Source organism: Zeugodacus cucurbitae, chromosome 5, assembly GCF_028554725.1.
Source record: "Zeugodacus cucurbitae isolate PBARC_wt_2022May chromosome 5, idZeuCucr1.2, whole genome shotgun sequence".
In the NCBI taxonomy this organism is placed as follows: Eukaryota; Metazoa; Arthropoda; class Insecta; order Diptera; family Tephritidae; genus Zeugodacus; species Zeugodacus cucurbitae.
Window position 1 is genome coordinate 42978750 of NC_071670.1, and position 19695 is coordinate 42998444.

The window sequence follows — 19695 nt, forward strand, 5'->3', positions numbered from 1 at the left end:
ATAAAATTTAGGTATTCTTTCAAAGCTTTTCCCATGAATACGAAGTTATAAACTGTTTCAGCAATTTCATTAGCAAATTTGTTATATTTAATAGTATACTAGACGTGTTAAAGTAATGGTATTATATGAAAATAGCTGCCATATACATAGATATGTACATATATGTACCTACATATTTACCTACATATTTACTTAACTTCTTATATAGGTATTTCTGATTATAGGTACATATATGTACTCTCTAAGCTTACACAAAATCTCACGCAGTCTTCAGTGTGAAAATGTACTAAGCACTTACACTCATACATAACCATATATATTATATACGTACAAGTATATATAGTATGTATGTAAATATGTATTTTTGTATTTCACACAAAGTCAAAGTGAAAGCAAGCGAGTAATACCGTTACAACGCACAGCCTTTTGCAAAACAATTGCATTGCTGGCGTGACGGTGTGTGGCATGGCGTGTGGAAGGGTGAATGGTGAATGTTGAATCGCCATGAAGGCTGTGCGTAATTTCCTACTTTATTAAAGTAGATTTGTGCCAAGCGCAAAACAACAGCAATAATAACGGTAAAACGGCCGACAACCGGTTTATTTTATTCTTTTACTGTTATTATTATACTTTTTGCTTATTTTTTTGCTGCTACTGCTGTTGTTGTTGTTGCTGCTGCCTATTTGACTGGTCATTGTTGGCAGTTTACGCCAGGCGTTTGTGCCAATTACATAAACCAATAAAAACTATTACATAAATAAATGCGTGCCCGTTATGTGCGGGGCAGGCATATGAATACATAACGGCACTACACACTTGGCAGCTAAACGCTTAAGCGGCTAAGCGGCTCAGCAGCCAAAGCGAGCGATACACTTGCAAACGTACCAAGCAGCAACAACAACAAAAGCAAAAAAAGCAACTCCTTGACTGCCCGCACAACAACCTATCGCTGCCCGCCGCGCCCCGCCACGCCATAGCAACGTCTAACTGTTAATACACACTCATGTGCACTTCAAACGTTCCGTTACTCGACAAGTATCCGCATTTATGCATATACCATACATACCATACATACATATATATATGTATGCAATTCTGTGTGTGCGTGTGTTTATTTGCATATTCGTTAAATTCATTCGTTCACTTCTATATAAGCTTTTTATGGCATTAGTTTGCTAAAGGAAGCGGAAATGCGCGCAAAAGTAAAGGCGGAAATGTGGCGGCGTGCGTTCGTGTGTGTGCACTCTCTCAGCTTTTGAGCTTACGCTGTGCTCTGTGCTGCCCTCTCGCGCTGCTTAAAGCGCTTAGTTTAAACGCTACAAAATGTTTGCTGGCCATTTCAAGTCTCCGAATGTGGGTGTGTGTTTGGCTTGGTTTTTGTGCCCGCGCAAATGTTAGTCACGTGCGCACGGCTGAATCAGGCTTCACAGCGTGTAGCGTACGTTTGTTTGTTGTTGTTGTTTTGCTCTTGCTTCCTATTAGGAATTTATGCACGAATAGTTTGTTACGAGATACTCAGTCAAATACTCAGTTGAAATGGCGAAAACTGAAACGTTATAAATTTAATGGAAGTTATATATTATATGTACATATGAATGCTAGAATCTAGCAGCTGAAGCTAGCTTCAATTTTCAAATAAGTGGAGCCTTTCCAAAGCAAGTTCTGGTTATCGTTTGCTTTGTTCTCAAAGCAAACTCATTCTACACTTTTTCCTTAATATCATATAAACAGTTACATGTGATGGGAGTCTTTACAGTTATAAGAGATTCATAGAAGCATATTTCTTACTTCTTTAATTCGTTCAAGATTATGTATAGCAACAGTCAAATAGCAACTAAAATACGAGTTCTGTGAATTTTTCGTTTTCTTTTATTCCGAGGTATTTCATTTTACCTTCGTTCGATCCGAACTATTCACATTCTTTATAGAATCCAGAGAAATGTGACGTTCTCTTAAAAGAGCAATCAAAATGACTTAATTCTGCTACTCGGAAAAATATAATGAAATGTCATGTGCTCAAGTATGGTTTAATGTGTATTTTTAATGAAAATATGTCCACTTTGAAGTCGAAAATTCCAAAATGGGTTTCCATTCGGGTTTCTTAGATCGCTTGGATTATCAAGCACTTTGGAAAGTTATATTGGTAATAATGGAATATAATTTCGGTCGTTTTAGTGTATATATCATGACTCTCTGAGAGAAGAGCATTCGACGAAGAGAGACGAAAAGTATCCTTTTTATTTTGAGTCGTGAATTATTATTCCATGTCTGACGAAGCCCAAAGAGTTCAACGTTCTTTCAGTCGAACAAGATATAATATACGATTTTCGTTAAATGACAATTATTTATTCGTAATCGGTAAAAATCCGATGCTGTAGTATGAAAAACCGTAGCCCCATAAGGATGTTATTCTGTTCTGTCTCACAATTCATAATGATTTAGATTTGTTTTCAAGATCTAAATATTTAACGTATCTCTTGAGGGTGAGGTGGCTGATGTATAGAGTACACCGTTCTCTTACTGAAGTGTGAACTACTTTGATTCACTTGAAATCATTTTAAGAACACCGTACTATACGGTCCAATGTAATTTTCAAGATAAATGGTTATTGCTTCTTCATATTATTAGACTTCTGATAGAGCGAAGGTTCCTTAACAGTACCAATTCCTTTAAAGTAAAAATAAATTATAAAATAGCTAAATAATTTCAGCAAATCTCTTACAGAATGTTTTATTAGCATTTTATTGTGTACAGTTCAATGGAATTCATTATCCGAGAGAAATATAGGTAAATGATTTCGGTGGGTTTGAAATATATTGTAATATAATTTTCGCACAAGATTTAATTTCTCAATTAACCAGCCATTGCTCGATTAATGCGCTATTTTAGATCGTTTTACCATACAAAAAAAAAGTTTTTTCTACATTCATTTTTAATCGAATACAAATCGAGTTGAAACTAGAGTACTCTGCGGGTTGTTATCCACGCTATAAATTTCGCTGTGTTTATCGATACAATAACAATCAGCTAATGAAACTTACCCAACTACTTATGAACAGGAAATACAAAATTGTATAACAGCTGATCGTTAATCAAGTAGCAATACGAAAGGCAAAAACTGGTTTCTCAATTATAATCTTAATGTATTAAATTAATTTGGCTGTGCGAAAAGACTATATGATTCTTAATCATACTGACTACCGCTTAAACTACAAATTATAAGAAAAGAGATACATGACAGTAACACAAAACTCAAAGTATTTATTTTATTTTAACCTCAAATACATACTCACTCTCAAACGCATATAGGTTTGCTAAATTCTAACTCCTTCGAAATTTTTATTTCAATTATTTTGCATACCTAAAGTAACTGGTTTGTAGGGAATCAAAGATTAACCACCTTTATCCCTTTGGCCGGCAGTTACAAAACAATCATCTTCAATAGACCGATAATCACAACCTTCTGCGCCTAAAGCGTCGCAGCACCTCAGGGGCACTCAAAGCGCGCATGGCATGCCAAACTTTAAACGCTTGCGGATTGATATCCCTTTGGCTACCTTTGTATAACCTTTGATGATGTGTCTTCCTCCTTTGTTTTTGTTGTTTTTGTTGTTTTTGTGTAAAGTAATGCCGCCGACTAAATAAAGAATTAAATTTAATACGCCATAAAAGGACTTTTTAGCAAGCAACCTTTTGGATTTTTTTTTGAACATTTTTCACTTTTTTTGGCGCTTTAAACATTCGCTGCTGCATTCCTTTGCAATTACCGTTATTTATTAGCTCTATCCTCATCATTTTGGCGGCGCTATGCCGCTGGCGTGTTACAAAAAGTTTTAAATTCATTTGCACTGATTGAACTTATGGCCGCCTGGTGTATCAACCAACCGCCAACCTAAACAACTACAAACAGAACTATTGGGGTGCTCAGACACACATATATATATACATATATAGATATATAAACAAGCGAAGTGCGTCCAATCAACCTTGTGCTACACCCGCACTCTTTGTCCTTCGGTGACCCAATGAATTTTTAATAAATCCTCAATTGGTAATTGCGGCCACTTGTGTTGAAATATTTACGTTTAAAAGCGAACGTTTAAACGGGTACCAACAACAACAAATACACAGCTTATAGAGGCAGCTCATCAACGCTCGGCGAACCTTTCTTTATTGACTTTTTTACAACAACTAAGAAATAAATAATAAAAAATCAGCAGCCAAAATGATGATGGCTCTTCGGAGGGAAAGATTTGGCTCTTCGGAGGGGAGAGGGGTGCGGACTCTTGGGTAGCTGGTTGTTTGCAATTTGTTGGTTATTCGTTCACTGTTGTTGTTGTTGTTGTTGGTCATTGCTAATTTTATATGAAGTTTTTATGTTTCATTCATACAAATATACATACATACACACATATATATGTACAGTTATATAAATATTTATGCATTTTCTTTTATTACTTTTATAGCGGCGAGACGTTCGCTGGCGGCGAAGCGGGCATGGCCGTGCCGGAGACTGTGTGTACGTCGCGTGCGATTGGCATCAGCGTCGATATTAATGTCTACGAGCCACATCTGTTGGCTGGCACGATGGCGCACATGATTGGCCATAATATCGGCATGGGTCACGATGATGGACGTAAGTAGTTATAGCATGCCTTACATATATAAAAACAAAATATTTATTTATACTCCAAAGACGAAATTTGAATGCACTCACACACGAAAATCCTTGATTTTTAACACGACTTCTCAGTGAAATTAAGTTCTTTGATTTTTGTTTTTTTTTTTTATTTTTTTTTTTCACTACCCAAAAACTGTCGCCGCATTAAATGTATACGCGCTCTCATTTGGTTTGGTAAACAATCTTAATGGCGCACCAAAATTAATCACGCCGTAAAATTGATTTATTATATTGGTGTTTTGGCATAAAATTTGTTTGCTTTCTTGGTTTTGCTCTCGCCTCTGTGCATTCATCAATTTTTTTATATTTTATTATTTATTGTTAAGTAAAGAGCGTATTTATCTATTCAAATGGCCACTTGTCTTCGCTTTGCTTCGTTAAAAGATTTATTTACAACGCCATTTTATGTCAGTGACTTTTAATGGCTCATTGAAGCGCTGATTTCTCTTATCATTATCATCATCAACATACGCTTTCAGTGACTTTTTTATTATGAATATGCATTGAGCCAAAGTTAAACTATTATTTTTATATTACTCGATAAGTAGCAAGAGTCGTATTTGCTTTGATTTCGTTGGAAATCAGTTTCATGCGCGTAAAATTTTGAGGACTTTTATAGCGGGAAAACTCATTAGAGTAAGTTTATATTCCTATAATGCGTTGAAGTTATTGTATTTTTAGCATTATATTGCCATTTTAGTTTCCTTTGTTGAGAAATAATTTTTTCACGCAAGATAAATATTGATCTTACCACATTTTAAAATTTATTTGAAATAACTACTGTTATGACATTTTCAAAAGTCATCTAAAATTTTATTATTTTATCATATGGTAGCTCTAACGTGTATATATTTGAGGTTATATCAATCATTAAACATATAAAGGTAGTTTAAAGTATGTTTCTAATAAACTGGCATGACTTCCGCATAACAATTGTTAATGATTATCATTTAAGATACAAGAGAATAGTACAGAAGAGAAACTACTTCAGCCCAATTTTATATTTCAAACTGCTTCTTTCAGCACAATTTCAAACTAGTAGCCTTTTCACACAGCCAAATTAATTGATCAATTAAAATTTTGATTGAGAAACCAATTTTGCTCTTCACACTACCGGCTACTCAATAACCGATCAGCTGTTATACATTTCTGTTTTAGCTTTTCATAAGATGTTGGTAAGTTTCATCAGGTGATTGCTATTTTTAGCAGCGACATCTACCGTCGTGTAGCGTGAACAACAATTCGCAGACAAAGAACGTATATATAATTACAAATACGGTCTTTGTCGCAGAGTTGCATTTCATTTTCAAGTCGATTAAAATTCAATTCAAATCTAATCTAGATTTTTATTTTGTATGGTAAATCGATCTTAATCAGCGTTTTAATCGAGCAAAGGCCGGTTAATTGATCAATTAGCTCCTATGTGAAACTGAGTTATTTAAAAATCACCGTCCAAAACACAGATTTACTTCCAAAATTGCTCAGTTGAGTGATATTAGATAGTCAATATATAAAAATCTTGAGAGTGGAAGAGAATAATTTGGGTCTTAAGCTTTCATAAGTGGTCGCACCAACCCTCAAAAGGAATGGTGCAATTAAAATTGAAACTGAACACAATAATAATCTAAGGTTAAAGAATAGTCAATTCAGTGGTCATCTCCGCGAACATACATTTAAATGATATATTTATTTATTGAAACAAATTTGTATAGAAATATAAATTAGATTGGACAACAGTCCCTTTTCATAGAACATCTCTATCATAAATGGGTAAAATCAACAAGTCAGCGTTTTTGGTGCGGTTAGATCAGATTAAGTGAAGAAAGTATTAGATGTTAGTATCGATTATTCTATTGAGATTTTACTCGTGTGACAACTTAAGCTCTACTGCTGTCATCCATCAGAGCGTGGGCGCAAATAAGCGATATGTTGAAGAACCTCGCTTTGCTGCAGATTATGGCTAGACGTCCATCCACCTGGATGAATGCCAGGACTCGGCAACGGAGTCTCTCTCCCACCACAAATTCTACAACGAATTAGCGCTCTTTTATATGCCGCTGTAGTAGATGTCACAAGGACCCACCTTCTTCCGTCCTTGTCCCGTCTATCGCATTTCTTGGATGGCGGGGATGTCAGCCTTTACTCTTACGATGACATTAACCAGCTGGGCAGTGGGTGGTGGGACCCAAATCCTACGCACAACCACTTAAGCGGTATTTTGCAAACAGATGTCTGTTGGCTACCCAGAGGATACTTGGTCTAACATCGGAAGTCGTGAGCTGCTTGAGCCATATGCAAAATAATCGTTCCTGACCACTCCCAAGAAGATGGCAGTCAGGAACTTTCCTCATTTACGTGAACTTCTACACATGATGGAGTCAATTACAATGATCCAGTCCAATTATTCAACTGCTGGAATATATTAATAGAAAAGGGGTTGCAAATCACCTCATTTCAAAGTCTGCTATTCTTTCGGAAATTTTAAGCTTAATGCTTCCAAATTTCTTCTGCGAAATTCTTATTTGAGTTTTAAATGTCCACCTTCTTCTTCTTCTTCGTTTTCCTATTACTTATACTCACTTCAAGTGCGTGTGAATACAATTTCCATAGAATAAATATACAAAGCATTCAGAGTGTCTCAATAATCACTTTTGATCTGCCTCACTCTCTCTGTTCACACGCTAATGTGTCTCCCAGCGCACATTTATTCGTTTTTTACACACAATAAAAATATTTATGTATTTGTATGAGAAAAGAAGAAGAAATAAATTAAATAATTCAACAGTAAAAAAGTGATAACCAAAGCAAACCACTGCTATCATCAACAGCCACAACAACAACCATTTATTCAACAATGCGTTGTGATTTTCAAAATGCGCCCGCACATACATTCCTTAATGCTTTGAATCACCAGTGAGTGTGTGTGTGTTTGTGTGTGCGTGTTTGCGGCATAATAATCGACTGAATTGCTTGATTTATGGCGAACGCTTAACGCCGCAGTAAAATCAACAGACAAATCTGAAAACCCCAACCCCTGCCACCGCCAATAATGGTGAATATATATTTTATAACAAGCATACTTTTGTGCGCTGCGGCTGAGAGGCGTGCTTTCGATTCACAAACATCCATTATCGACTTGAGCCATCATTGATGACCAAACTGCTGGCAGACAGCACTCCACTTTGTCGGTCGACTCTCTCCGTGTGTATGTGTGTGTGTGTGGGTGTGTGATTGCTAATAATATGCAAACGCCCGTCGCACTCAACTCAATGAAGTGGCTGTGGGTGTTGGTGTGTCCAAGTGGTGATGCATTTGCTTTTAATGGAAATTCATAAATTTCATTTCAAACAAATAACTGTGGATGTGGTCGGTCGCATTGTGTGTCTGTTTCTTTTCTATTCATCATTTCGATTTTATTGGCGCTGTGAAGCACACACACATACACACATCAAAGGTGAATGATGCACTTGTATGATTTCTCACAAATAAAAAATAAAATATTGACGAAATAAATATTAAAAAAGGCCTAAAAAGAGCGATTAGTGTTGCTGTTGTTGGCAGCATTAACAAAATGAACATCTAATTGTATGTGTGTGTGTCCATCCTACTATTGAAATGAATGCGCAATAATGCTCACGCTTATTGAAAAGCCTAGAAATAAATAATCTACACACTTTAGTAAATATTTGCGTATCAAAAAGTATGCTTCTCTGCATCAGTAAGACCACGACACTAAGGTGAGAGTACATACACCATTTTGATATTTTTAATTTGTTTGCTTTTTGAAAGATTTAGAAACTCGAACTGTAGTAAGAAATTGAAATAAATTAAGAAAAATATATAAAAAAAAAGTTATGTGGACAATAATTCCCCTCAAGATTCAACAGAAATAAATAAAAATAAGAGCAATAAATCAGCAGATATTTTCTATATATTTATCTCGAAATTATGGTTTCTTCAGTTAGCCAGTTTTCTTGTTAACAACCAATGTAAATCAAATAACAATGGTTAGATCTTATTTTGTCGTTATCATTACTAAAATATGCCAACAAATAATCAGCAGTTTATTTTAATATTGTTGACTCAAAATTTTATTTCTTGACTTATGCCAGTTTTTCATTTCATCATAAATATATACTTAATATTAATATTTTGGGCACATTTGTTAGTTTCTTTTTCTAAAATAGATAAAGTATGCAAACAAATAATCCTCAGATCGTTTCTATTTATGGGACTCAAAATTTTGATTTCCTGACTTATGTCAATTTTCCATTTAACAACAAATATATGCTTAATATTCATTTTTCTCTTTTAATCGTTAACTTTTCTAAAATATGCTAACAAATAACCCAACAACACCAGCTCATTTTTATATATTTAACTCAAAATTTTATTTCTTGACTTATGCCCCTTTTCTATTAAATCATAAATATCTACTTAATATTAATGTCATGACCTCATTTATTAGTTTACTTTTCTAACTAAAATATACAAAAAAATATTCCTCAGACCGTTTCTATTTATTTAGTTCAAAATTTTGCTTTCTTGACTTATGAGACTTCATTTATTAGCGTTTTTTTTCTAAAATATGCTAACAAATAATTAACATATATTTTTTTACATTTAACTCAACATTTTGTTTTCTTAACTTATGCGCATCTTACATTAAACTCTAAATATATGCTTAATATTAATTTTTAGAAGTTATTTAATCGTTTACTTTTCTAAAATAAGCGATGAAATCATCATCAGATCGTGTCTCTACAATTAATTTAAAAATTTGATTTCTTGACTTATGCCACTTTTTGGTTAACAACCAGTTTTACCAAATATTTGTTTTTAGAACTCATCTACAATATTTCTTTTCTAAAATATCCTCTCATATGCATACTTACAAACAAAATAATGTTTTCTTGCAACTTTCATATGTCAGCATTTGTCATATTCAAATATTCACTATGATCATTAATATCTCATGTCTCTTTCTCAGGTGAGGAGTGCTACTGCCGGGACTGGCATGGCTGCATAATGGCCCAATCGATAGTTGGCCAGGAGAATGTGCAGCCTTACAAATTCTCCGAGTGCAGCAAAAAGGATTATATCGATGCATTGCGCACCGGACATGGGTTGTGTTTACTCAATAAGCCGAATGAGGTGAGTACCAGAAGATTAAGAATGGACAATATTGAAATAGTTTTTAAGAAAAAAATGCAAAAATCGGTATGTAATTATAGTTTTTTAAACAGTATTAAGTTCCACATTGTTGAAGGTCATTTAAGGTTGTAATATACTGGAATGTCTGTTGTTTTGACAGTGACAGCCGGCTATAAGTAGGGCTTGGAACCTTTTGGCAAGTGGTTTAGTACAATGTTATCATAAGCATAGCTAAACTCATCGTAAGAGACAACAGCTTACCACTTAGGACTTGGTAATAAGTAATAAGGCTCAAACCACAACGTGTTTGACTAATATGACACAAAAACGTATGTTGCTCCAGCCCACACCAAGCGAGCATCCGTTTTTGTCTCGTCTTGTTCGATGTGGGTTGTCACATATTAAGCTATGGGGTGTTTACGTAACAGACAAGACAACTAATCCGGTGTGGATTGGGCCTAAAGATCTTAACTTTGAGTCACATAGTCATAGCGATTATAACGAAAATAGGGATTATTTGAGACAACGGGCATCAACAGGCTTGCATAAATCTTGGCATCAATCCATTCTATCATTGGTTATTTAATCCAAATCAGAACGTTGAAAGCATTGATAATCAGAAAGTAGCTGGACCAGATTCTGCTACTGTAGTCTGACCTAATATAGGCCTCGAAAGTTACTTTCTGAGCTTCACAGTTGCCTATATTCCACCAATTAGTATAGTCGAATCATCTCGTGAGAAAACAACTGTAGCCAATCTTGTATTATGTTAATGAAATACCTCCGGAAGTCCGGCCTGAAAATTTAATATTTTGACATTGGGACCCTAGGATATGTTCATGGTCTACACTTTTACCGGAATGAACAATATGACCGGCGAAAGTTTCTATATTTCTAATAACAGGGCTTTATATACTTTCTAACGTATATCTTGCTCATCACAGCTCAGCAGCTTTAATCGAAGCTTTGATTTCCCAGACATTGCTTATGACTTCAAAAAACTGTCAATTAGTATCAGAAATCATAGTGGCATCTCCTCTCTTTAAGCAGTGATTTAAAGATACACTCAGATTAGTGGCAACAAAGCTTTATACTCAGCTCAAAAGCTGCAAAAGCTCAAAAGCTGCAAAAGCTCTAGTATATTTCATGTCACCACTTCTGGATGACGAAGCTCTACTATGCCACTAAAAATAAACGTTTTCGAATTCCATAAAAATGTGCTGCAACATTTCAAGTGTTTTAAGAATGTTCGACAGATATTCATATCCACAGCCACACTTAAATTCCCGGAAAAGTCGACTCCTTCGAGAACAATGCAAAGCTCTCTGCTGCAAAAGTATCAAAAACAAACAAAAATTGTAAACAAAAGATTGCACCTAGCAAAGGAAACAAGCAACGACGACGAGCGTATTTTCAAACGAACAAAAATTAGTCTTAGAAAGAATGGAAACAACAACAACACCTGCAAGACAAAAAAAAGAAGAAGAAGAAGAGAAATTAAAATGCAGCACAAAAACACTTGTGTACACTACACATTGTGCCATTTTTAACAACAAAGCAGCACGATCAATCGTATTGCCTCAAGATGATGAATGCAGCAGCGGCAACAGCAAGCACGTGTGTGACAATACAAGTACGTGCAACATGCAACTCGAGGCAAGCGACATGTAGTGGTAGCTGTCTCTGCCACACCCCGTTGGCGCTAAGTATTGGCGCATCGTCGTGTTTGCACACACTAGCCATTGGCACTTGCTGTTTGCTTGCTTGCTCTTGTTGTTGTTGTTGTTGCATATGTTTGTTTTGGTATGTGGCACAAAGCTTCAGCGCCAAAATGGTGCAACAATAGCGCCCGTGTAAGAGCCAAAAGTAAACAAACTAACAACAGAAACAGCAACAGCGACATCAGTGCAGTGCAGGAATGATGACAATTTTTGCATAAACGAAGTGGTGGCATACACACGAACACACACACACATACAATACTAAGCACTCAACGTCGATGAGTAGGAGATGGCGAACGTGAATGCCTATGGCGTGAAAGTGCAGCACTTTTGTAGCTTTTGTCTTGATTTTTTGGCACTAGGTCAGTTGCAAGTGCAACAGCAACAACAACAACCGTTGTGACAGTTGAAGATGCATAACCGTTGGTTTAGCGTCTCTGGCGCATTTCGCACAATTGTATACGACAACGTCGCCTGAACGGCTTTGCGCTTCGCATGCTGCTGTAGCCGTCCTTTAGGCGCATTGTGTTCGCATCCATACATTTACATAAATCATCATGAGTTTCTTTGCATAAATGACTCTTTTGTTCTGAGTGTTTTGGCAAGGCAGGCGCATGAAGTGACGAATGTGTTGAAGATGGACAGCGGTGCCTCAGTGTCTGCCACACTACTTTCCACTATGGCACATTGTGGCTTGCTGAGCGCTGACTTTTTTTTGCTTTATTACTGTTGTCAGAGGTATTATTATGTTCTTCGTTTTTTTTTCTATAATTCTTCATCTTCATTGTAAGACTATATGCTACCTCTTCTCCATTTAAGCGTTATTCTCTGCGCTAGTTCAGCTTTTGATGTAGCCGCTTTGGTGCTAACGCTTACCTATAGACTAACCCAGGCTCAAACATGCGAAAGGAATTCCGTGTGAGAATAGCCATTTAAGATTCTCTTCAGTTGTCGAATCAAATTTTCGTCCTTTACAAATATTTTCCGTAGGAAGTAGCATTATATTGAAACTATAAGCTGTATGTCAATCTAAAAGCAATTTGAAACTTTGCATTGTCATGAAAATGAGTTGTGATTTCGCCAAAACAATGAAATAATTAAAACATAAATTTGTATTTTTTAGTGAAGAAATGCTCTAATCATTATAGTGTTTTCCAAAAGCAAATTAGCTCTCTATTAAAGTTATAATTGACAACTAGTGTTCTCTACTTTTACGAAAACTGAATTTAGATATCAACTTTCCCTTATGACATACATATATTTCAAATAAAATGGAAAAGCTGCATTTAAAGATTTCGGGATTTTTCGATAAATAAGGCGCGATCTGTACATGAGTTAGTATATTTAACAAATCAAATCAAAAACGCCCTTGACTTGTTCTTGTTGTCTTGTTCTGAGTTGTCTGAATGTATATGAATTTAAGATTTTTTTTACAAAAATACAACAAAGTTCCCCAACTGCTCTGGCAGAATTAGTAGCTGAAACAAAAAATTAAAAAAGGTTGCTTACCTAAGGTTTTTGAAAAATATCAAAAAATTAACAAAATGACGTAGTTTTAAAAAAATGTCGTTTTTAAAGGTAAAAAATGTTAGTTTATTAATGCAAAATTAACAAAATTTCAACCAATCAACAAGATCATAGGTCATTGTATAGTAAATATATTCAACTTTAATAACCTTACTCAGTTTCAATTTGAAGTCGATCGGTCAATTTCTCGTTGCGTGGTGATGTCAGGAATATTTAAAAATGTGGTGTCGAGAAAAACGCGTTTAAAGTTTCGACTATAGCGGCTTATACGAGCGAGTGGTCGCTCTTTAGAACGCTGCCATTCAAAAACTATTCAAGATACGACCTTACCGCATTCACAGGATATTTTGGAAACTATAAAAAATCTAATAAGCAAAAAATCGATTTTTTTTAATCAAATTACCTTTACCGCTTATCGACTCTTTTAACTCTTAATTGTCTAATATTGAACTTAGAATGGAAGTTCTATTATTCTGGAGTTTACCGATGGATTCCGATGAAAATGTTATGTTATGTTATGCCAATGATTGTATATAACACTTTTTTTTTAATTTAGTAAGTCTAGCCGATAACTCGTTAAGATTTGAAACGATAAATTATAGCTCGACATGCTTTGCTGTACCAAGCTATCAAAAGTTGCTTTGTTGCTCGCTCTCACTCTGGCTATTTTTAGTATTTTTGCACACACCACACATGAACAGTTTATCACAAGAATTAGTACTATTAGAGTTGGTTTTCTCCTTAATCCATCAAATTAACCTAACCTAAGGGAATTTTTTTAGCCGTATGGTTTTCAATGAAACAATCCTTTTTTCTGAATTGTTCCCTCAGTTTGGGTTACCATTTCATACAGCTTACATACGGCCTCAATTGCTGCAAAAAGTGGTCGAAATTGGGCCTCCCGACTGGAGTTATTCGAACCAGCCGCGATGGTCACTGGACTGAAATTATTTTTAAAACACAATAACTTTATCTTTATAAATAAGCTACATTCTTGGCCATAACATTAAATTATATACGTTTTCTGTCTTCTTGAAAGCCACTTGCCAAAAAAAGAAGATTAAGATTCAATGTGGAAATTGTATTTTTTTTTTTAAACGCTTTCCAAACACGTTTTGAGCTTCTTTGTGATCTAATATAACCTCGATTTGCCGAATTCTCGATTTTTGTATTTAATTAGTGCAGGAAACAGATATTTTCTTACTTTTCTAACCACTCTCCGGAATTATGAGTTATTCAGTATACTATATGGCTATTTGGAAGTCATGAAGGTATTCTTCACTCCACTTCCACTCTATTTGCACCGATTAAATACCTCGTATTCTACTTTATTTGTCAGTTGTCATTAAGGCAGTAGTCTGCTTTACAGGCTTCAAAAAATCGATTTTTTTGTTTTGTTTTAAATCTCTTCCAAAACTATTCAAGAATATGTCTTTAAAATTCCAGAGGCCATATCGACATATTTTCGAAGCTAGAGCAGTTTTAGTGGTGGCCGAGCATCGAGCAGGTGCGAATGCTCAGGCAGACTTTAAAGCGCGTTTTCTCGAGTTTTCATTTTCACAAATGTTAGAAAACGGTGCCAGCGATAGCAAAAATAATATATGTCCGAACGAAAAAACCCAAAGTGATCTAGCTTCAGTATTAAATTATTTGAACTAAAAAAGTTGGACAAAAGTTGTATTATTTAAACTACTTGTTTTGCAACTTAAAGTCCATTTTTTTTTTCTTAAAAAAATTAATTTTTTTTTTCAAACTTCGAAAAAATTTGGAATTTTATAACTTCTTCGGTATTTTTTTAGTTCATAATGAAAAAAAAAAATTGGTTCGGCTGTTTCAGATGCATCGCACGACCTCCATCACCGGCACCGATTTACAAGTGCAGACTCCAGGCGCTCCAGAAAAATACTTACAACTTTGAAAAAATTTCAAAATTTTTTAATAATAAATATTGTTTTTTAAGCCTTTAACATAGTACACTATCGTCTTAAAATTCCGTTTACCGCAATCATTTCCTTCCCTTTCAAAAACAAATTGCTAAAAAACGCTTTTTTTCGACTTCTAAAGCTTCCTTTATAACTATATAAATAGTTTCACATTACTTCTCCGTATAATTAATATTATTGCTTCTATGAATCTATTAGAAATTTATTATAATTTTTATTACATATCAACCCTAGTACTATCTAGTATAGGAACTCTTCCAACACAACAGCTAAAATTGTAGAATTTTTACATTAAATTTACTTAATTTTTTAGTCTAAATTATCAGTATTAAAATTTAGTATTAAACAATTGATTAATTTAATTCAGCATTCACTATATTTTTAAATTTCAAACTAGTTACCAAAAGCACTAGTTTACAACTAGTCTGTTTTTTTAATAAACTAAAACATTCCTAGCGGCTGAGTATACTGCTGTTTCTCATGGTTACAGCACACACAGACACACACCAATGCCTACGTGTTGGTATGCGTTTATTTGCATATGCATTTGCTGCCAATGCGTGCGCCTCTTCAATTTTTATTCCTTTTTAGCCGCAGTCATGTGTGAACGCAGCGACCTCGTTCGTGGCAATTTCGTTGGCTACGCTTTTTTTCTGTTTCTGTTGCTGTTTCTGCTTCTGTTTTTGTTTTGTTTATTGTACCAACGAGCAGTCATATACATTCGCACTCACATTTGCATACACAAACACAGACGCATACACGCACACACGCAAACAAACAAACAAGCGAGCATATGGAGAGCAAAGCGTTGCAAGCAAGCACTCGTTGCGTTTTGCAGACACTCGAAGCGTTTCAGCTATTGTATAAGTGCTGCGCATGCAACTGCCTGTGTGTATGAGTGTGCGTGTGCGTGTGATGGCCTGCTGAGGTTAATTGTGCCCCGAACGCAGCACTCGACACTCGAAACAGCAACAGCAACAGCAACAGCAACAACAATAACAACAACACAAACAGCAAAAACGGTACTACCGCAAGGCCCCAAGACACAGTCAGCCTCGTTGCGCGTGGCACAGTGTGCCGAATGCTGCCACTTGCCACATATGCAGCACCAGCGCAGCCCTCAGCTGGGGCTGGGGTGGCCGTCGTCTGCCTGCTTTCAAATCCTGTTAGCAAAATCTGTTTTCTGTTTTTCTTTCCGATTTCATTTTCATTGCAACTTTTTTTGCATTCGTTTTCATTTCTACTTTGTTGTTGTTGTCGTTTTTGTTTTTGTTGCTTGCTACAGTTCCACAGTTGTATTGTTATACCGTCGTCGCATCCCGCTAGCCAGTTTGTGGCTGGCAGGTACACTTCGTCAGCGGCGCTGGCGTATGAGTGACTTTCACTGCAGTTTGGAGGTTGCAGTTTCACAACGAAACTTGTGGCGGCAGCACGCGTGACACGCTATAACGTTTTTGCCAAATTAGTGTTGGTGGCTCTATATAAAAAGTGAAACTATTTTTGACATTTTCTGAGTTGCATTGTGGCACTTGATTGAGACAGCAAGACATTCGAGACGCTCTCTCTACGTGCGCGACTACAAGACAGCAATTTATCTAATTGGATTATGTAAGCGCTTTCAAGCAAATTGAAAAATTTATTTTTGAAAGCGAAATGAAATTGCAAAAGTGCTGCTTGGTTGCTTGAAATAACGGTTGTTATTTTTAAACTGCTGAAGTGAAAGTGAAGATTTTTTTTGTTTAAAAAGTGATCTTCAAATTGCTGAGAAATATTTTTGTGCGATTTTGTTAAAATGTTTACTAATAGTGTCATCAGTCTAATTTTTTGTGCATTTTCTAATAAAACTTCAACTAAACATTTTTTTTTAATTTTTTAATTTTTTTTTTTTTACTTTTTTTCTCACTTTCCAGATCGAAATGCGTCGCAATTGTGGCAATAAGATCGTCGAGGAGGATGAAGAGTGTGATTGTGGCACGATTGAGGAGTGTGCCATGGATCCATGTTGCGATGGCATCACTTGTAAGCTGAAATCGGAGGCTCAATGTGCCAGTGGCACTTGTTGTAATGAATGTCGCGTAAGTATTTTAACTATATTTTAATAGTAAAGCTTTAATGTGAGTAATGTTGAAAGTGAGAATTATTTATGTCAAATACGGTCGGTTTAAAACTTGAATACCTCGTTTGGACTAGATATTTTAGTCTTAACATCGGATTATGTGGTTTTAAATATCTGGGTCTCTAATACATCTCGCAATATTCTAAGAAAAATATTGAATTTTTTTCGTGTGTCGTTTTTGGGTATATACGAAATTTTCATTGCTGATCTGATTAAGAACAGTTATTAAATTTTGAACAAAAATAATTTCCAAATATTACTTAAAGTATAATACCATTTATGTACTTTAATTATATTTATGCTATATAGACACACGTAAAATTACAAAGTTTCAAAATATAGCCGAACCCTTAACGATACCAATGAAAGTTATGTGAAATCTATATTTATAAAAAAAATTAAAAAAAGTGTCATAATTAGTAAAAATTGTGTTAAATAAATATTTATAATATTCAACTTATATGTATGTATATAAATACACCGCGATAAAGTTTTTTGGATATTATATGTAAAAAAAAAAATGAAAACAAGTAAGGAAGGGCTAAGTTCGGGTGTAACCGAACATTTTATACTCTCGCAATTTATTTATTTAACTTTATTTACATTATATAATACACAATTTTACCCACATATTCGTCATATATTTTGTATAAAGTCCATTGAAAGTTGGAAACCATAATATTAGGTAAGAAGCCCTGAGGTCCTCGTATTCATTATATGGGGCCTTAAAAACCTATGGTCCGATTTCGGCAATTTTTAGAATGGGGCTGCCACACTATAAACATAGTATTTGTGCAAAGTTCTGCACCGATATCTTCACTAGTACTTACTTTATATATTGTAATGTAAACGATTCAGATCGTCTTCAAAGTTCTGGTATATAGGAAGTAGGCGTGGTTGTGAAGCGATTTGGCCTATTTTCACAACATATCATTGGGATGTAAGGAAACTATTACAAACCAAGTTTCATTGAAATCGGTCGAGTAGTTCCTGAGATATGGTTTTTGACCCATACGTGGGCGACGCCACGCCCATTTTCCATTTTGTAAAAAAATCTGAGTGCAGCTTTCATCTGCTTTTTTTTTCGTTTGTTTTTCGTTAATGAGTTAACCCACTTTTAGTAATTTTCAACCCAACTTTTGTATGGGAGGTGGGCGTGGTTATGATCCGATTTCTTTCATTTTTAGACTGCATTAGGAAGTGGCTAAAAAAACGACTGCAGAAAGTCTGGTTTATATAGCTCTATTGGTTTGCGAGATATGTACAAAAAACTTAGTAGGGGGCGGGGCCATGCCCACTTTCCCAAAAAAATTACATCCAAATATGCCCCTTCATATTGCGATCCTTCATACCAAATTTTATTTCCATAGCTTTATTTATGGCTTAGTTATGGCACTTTATGTGTTTTCGGTTTTCGCCATTTTGTGGGCGTGGCAGTGGTCCGATTTTGCTCATTTTCGAAAGCAACCTTCCTATGGTGCCAAGAAATAAGTGTGCCAAATTTCATTAAGATATCTTAATTTTTACTCAAGTTACAGCTTGCACAGACGGACGGACGGACGGACAGACAGACATTCGGATTTGAACTCCACTCTTCACCCTGATCACTTTGGTATATATAACCCTATATCTAACTCGTTTAGTTTTGGGTGTTACAAACAACCGTTATGTGAACAAAACTATAATACTCTCTTTAGCAACATTTGTTGCGAGAGTATAAAAATAATCAGCATAATGAAACAGTCAACCGATAAAAAACCGATTCAAAAATACTCAAGACTTATTTCGCATTTTAAAAAAGCAAGTGGCTGCTATAAAGGTAGCAGCGGATCTATTGCTACGAAGCGTAGCATCCTTCAGAGAAGTGATTCACTCGGGTAGTAAGTTCTCGCTGAATACGCGCTCAAGACTCAAGTAAAAAAATGTCTAGCCTCACTCTTAGTCGATGCCAATCAGATCTTCACAATTAGACTAGTTTGGGCCACAGTGGAATCCTAGGAAATTGTAAGGCTGTTGAGCTAGCAAGACTAGACATTTGCGTATAATCGACAGTAAATTGGAAACAAGTAGGAGCACCACTACCTATACACTTTTGATTTTTAAATGGACAGTTAGGCTTCAGTTGAGGTGCGGCAAGCGCTGATCAGTCGCAAGGTCCTCTGAAAATCTAAAATGTCTAGGGAGCACTTCGCCCTCTATAATACTTTTATAGTTGTAGAACATTATCCCATTAAAAATTGTATCAGGTTGTAGCTGCGAAAGTTACCTGGAAGAAGACGAGGTGGAATCATCTCAACACTTCCTTATGGAAGGGCAATCCTATGAGATTGAGTCTAAAATGACCTTGAATCTCATTTTTTTAACCACCTTGCGAATTAGCGCATTTAGAAGTAAACAAGCAATTTGAATTGGGGTTAGCATTAAATTATAATTAGACTTCACAAAGCACTGTCCTTACTCTCTAAGTATTCCTCCTCTTGTGAGGAACAGCTATAAAACCTTGCCTAATGTCTATTAATAAAACACAATTGAAGGTTTTGGTTGAAATCCTTT

At 35.4% G+C, this 19695-nt stretch overlaps 1 protein-coding gene across 16 annotated transcripts in view; it reads left to right on the plus strand.

Annotated features, from left to right (window-relative positions):
- The window catches only part of LOC105216030 (disintegrin and metalloproteinase domain-containing protein 9), a 510771-nt gene that overhangs the window by 439663 nt on the left and 51413 nt on the right, over nucleotides 1–19695 (plus strand). For all 16 annotated transcript variants that reach the window (XM_054231408.1, XM_054231409.1, XM_054231410.1 and 13 more), the window contains exons 11-13: nucleotides 4467–4636; nucleotides 9672–9835; nucleotides 16937–17101. In XM_054231408.1, the coding sequence (XP_054087383.1) occupies nucleotides 4467–4636; nucleotides 9672–9835; nucleotides 16937–17101 (499 nt within the window). The remainder of the gene's footprint in view (nucleotides 1–4466; nucleotides 4637–9671; nucleotides 9836–16936; nucleotides 17102–19695) is intronic.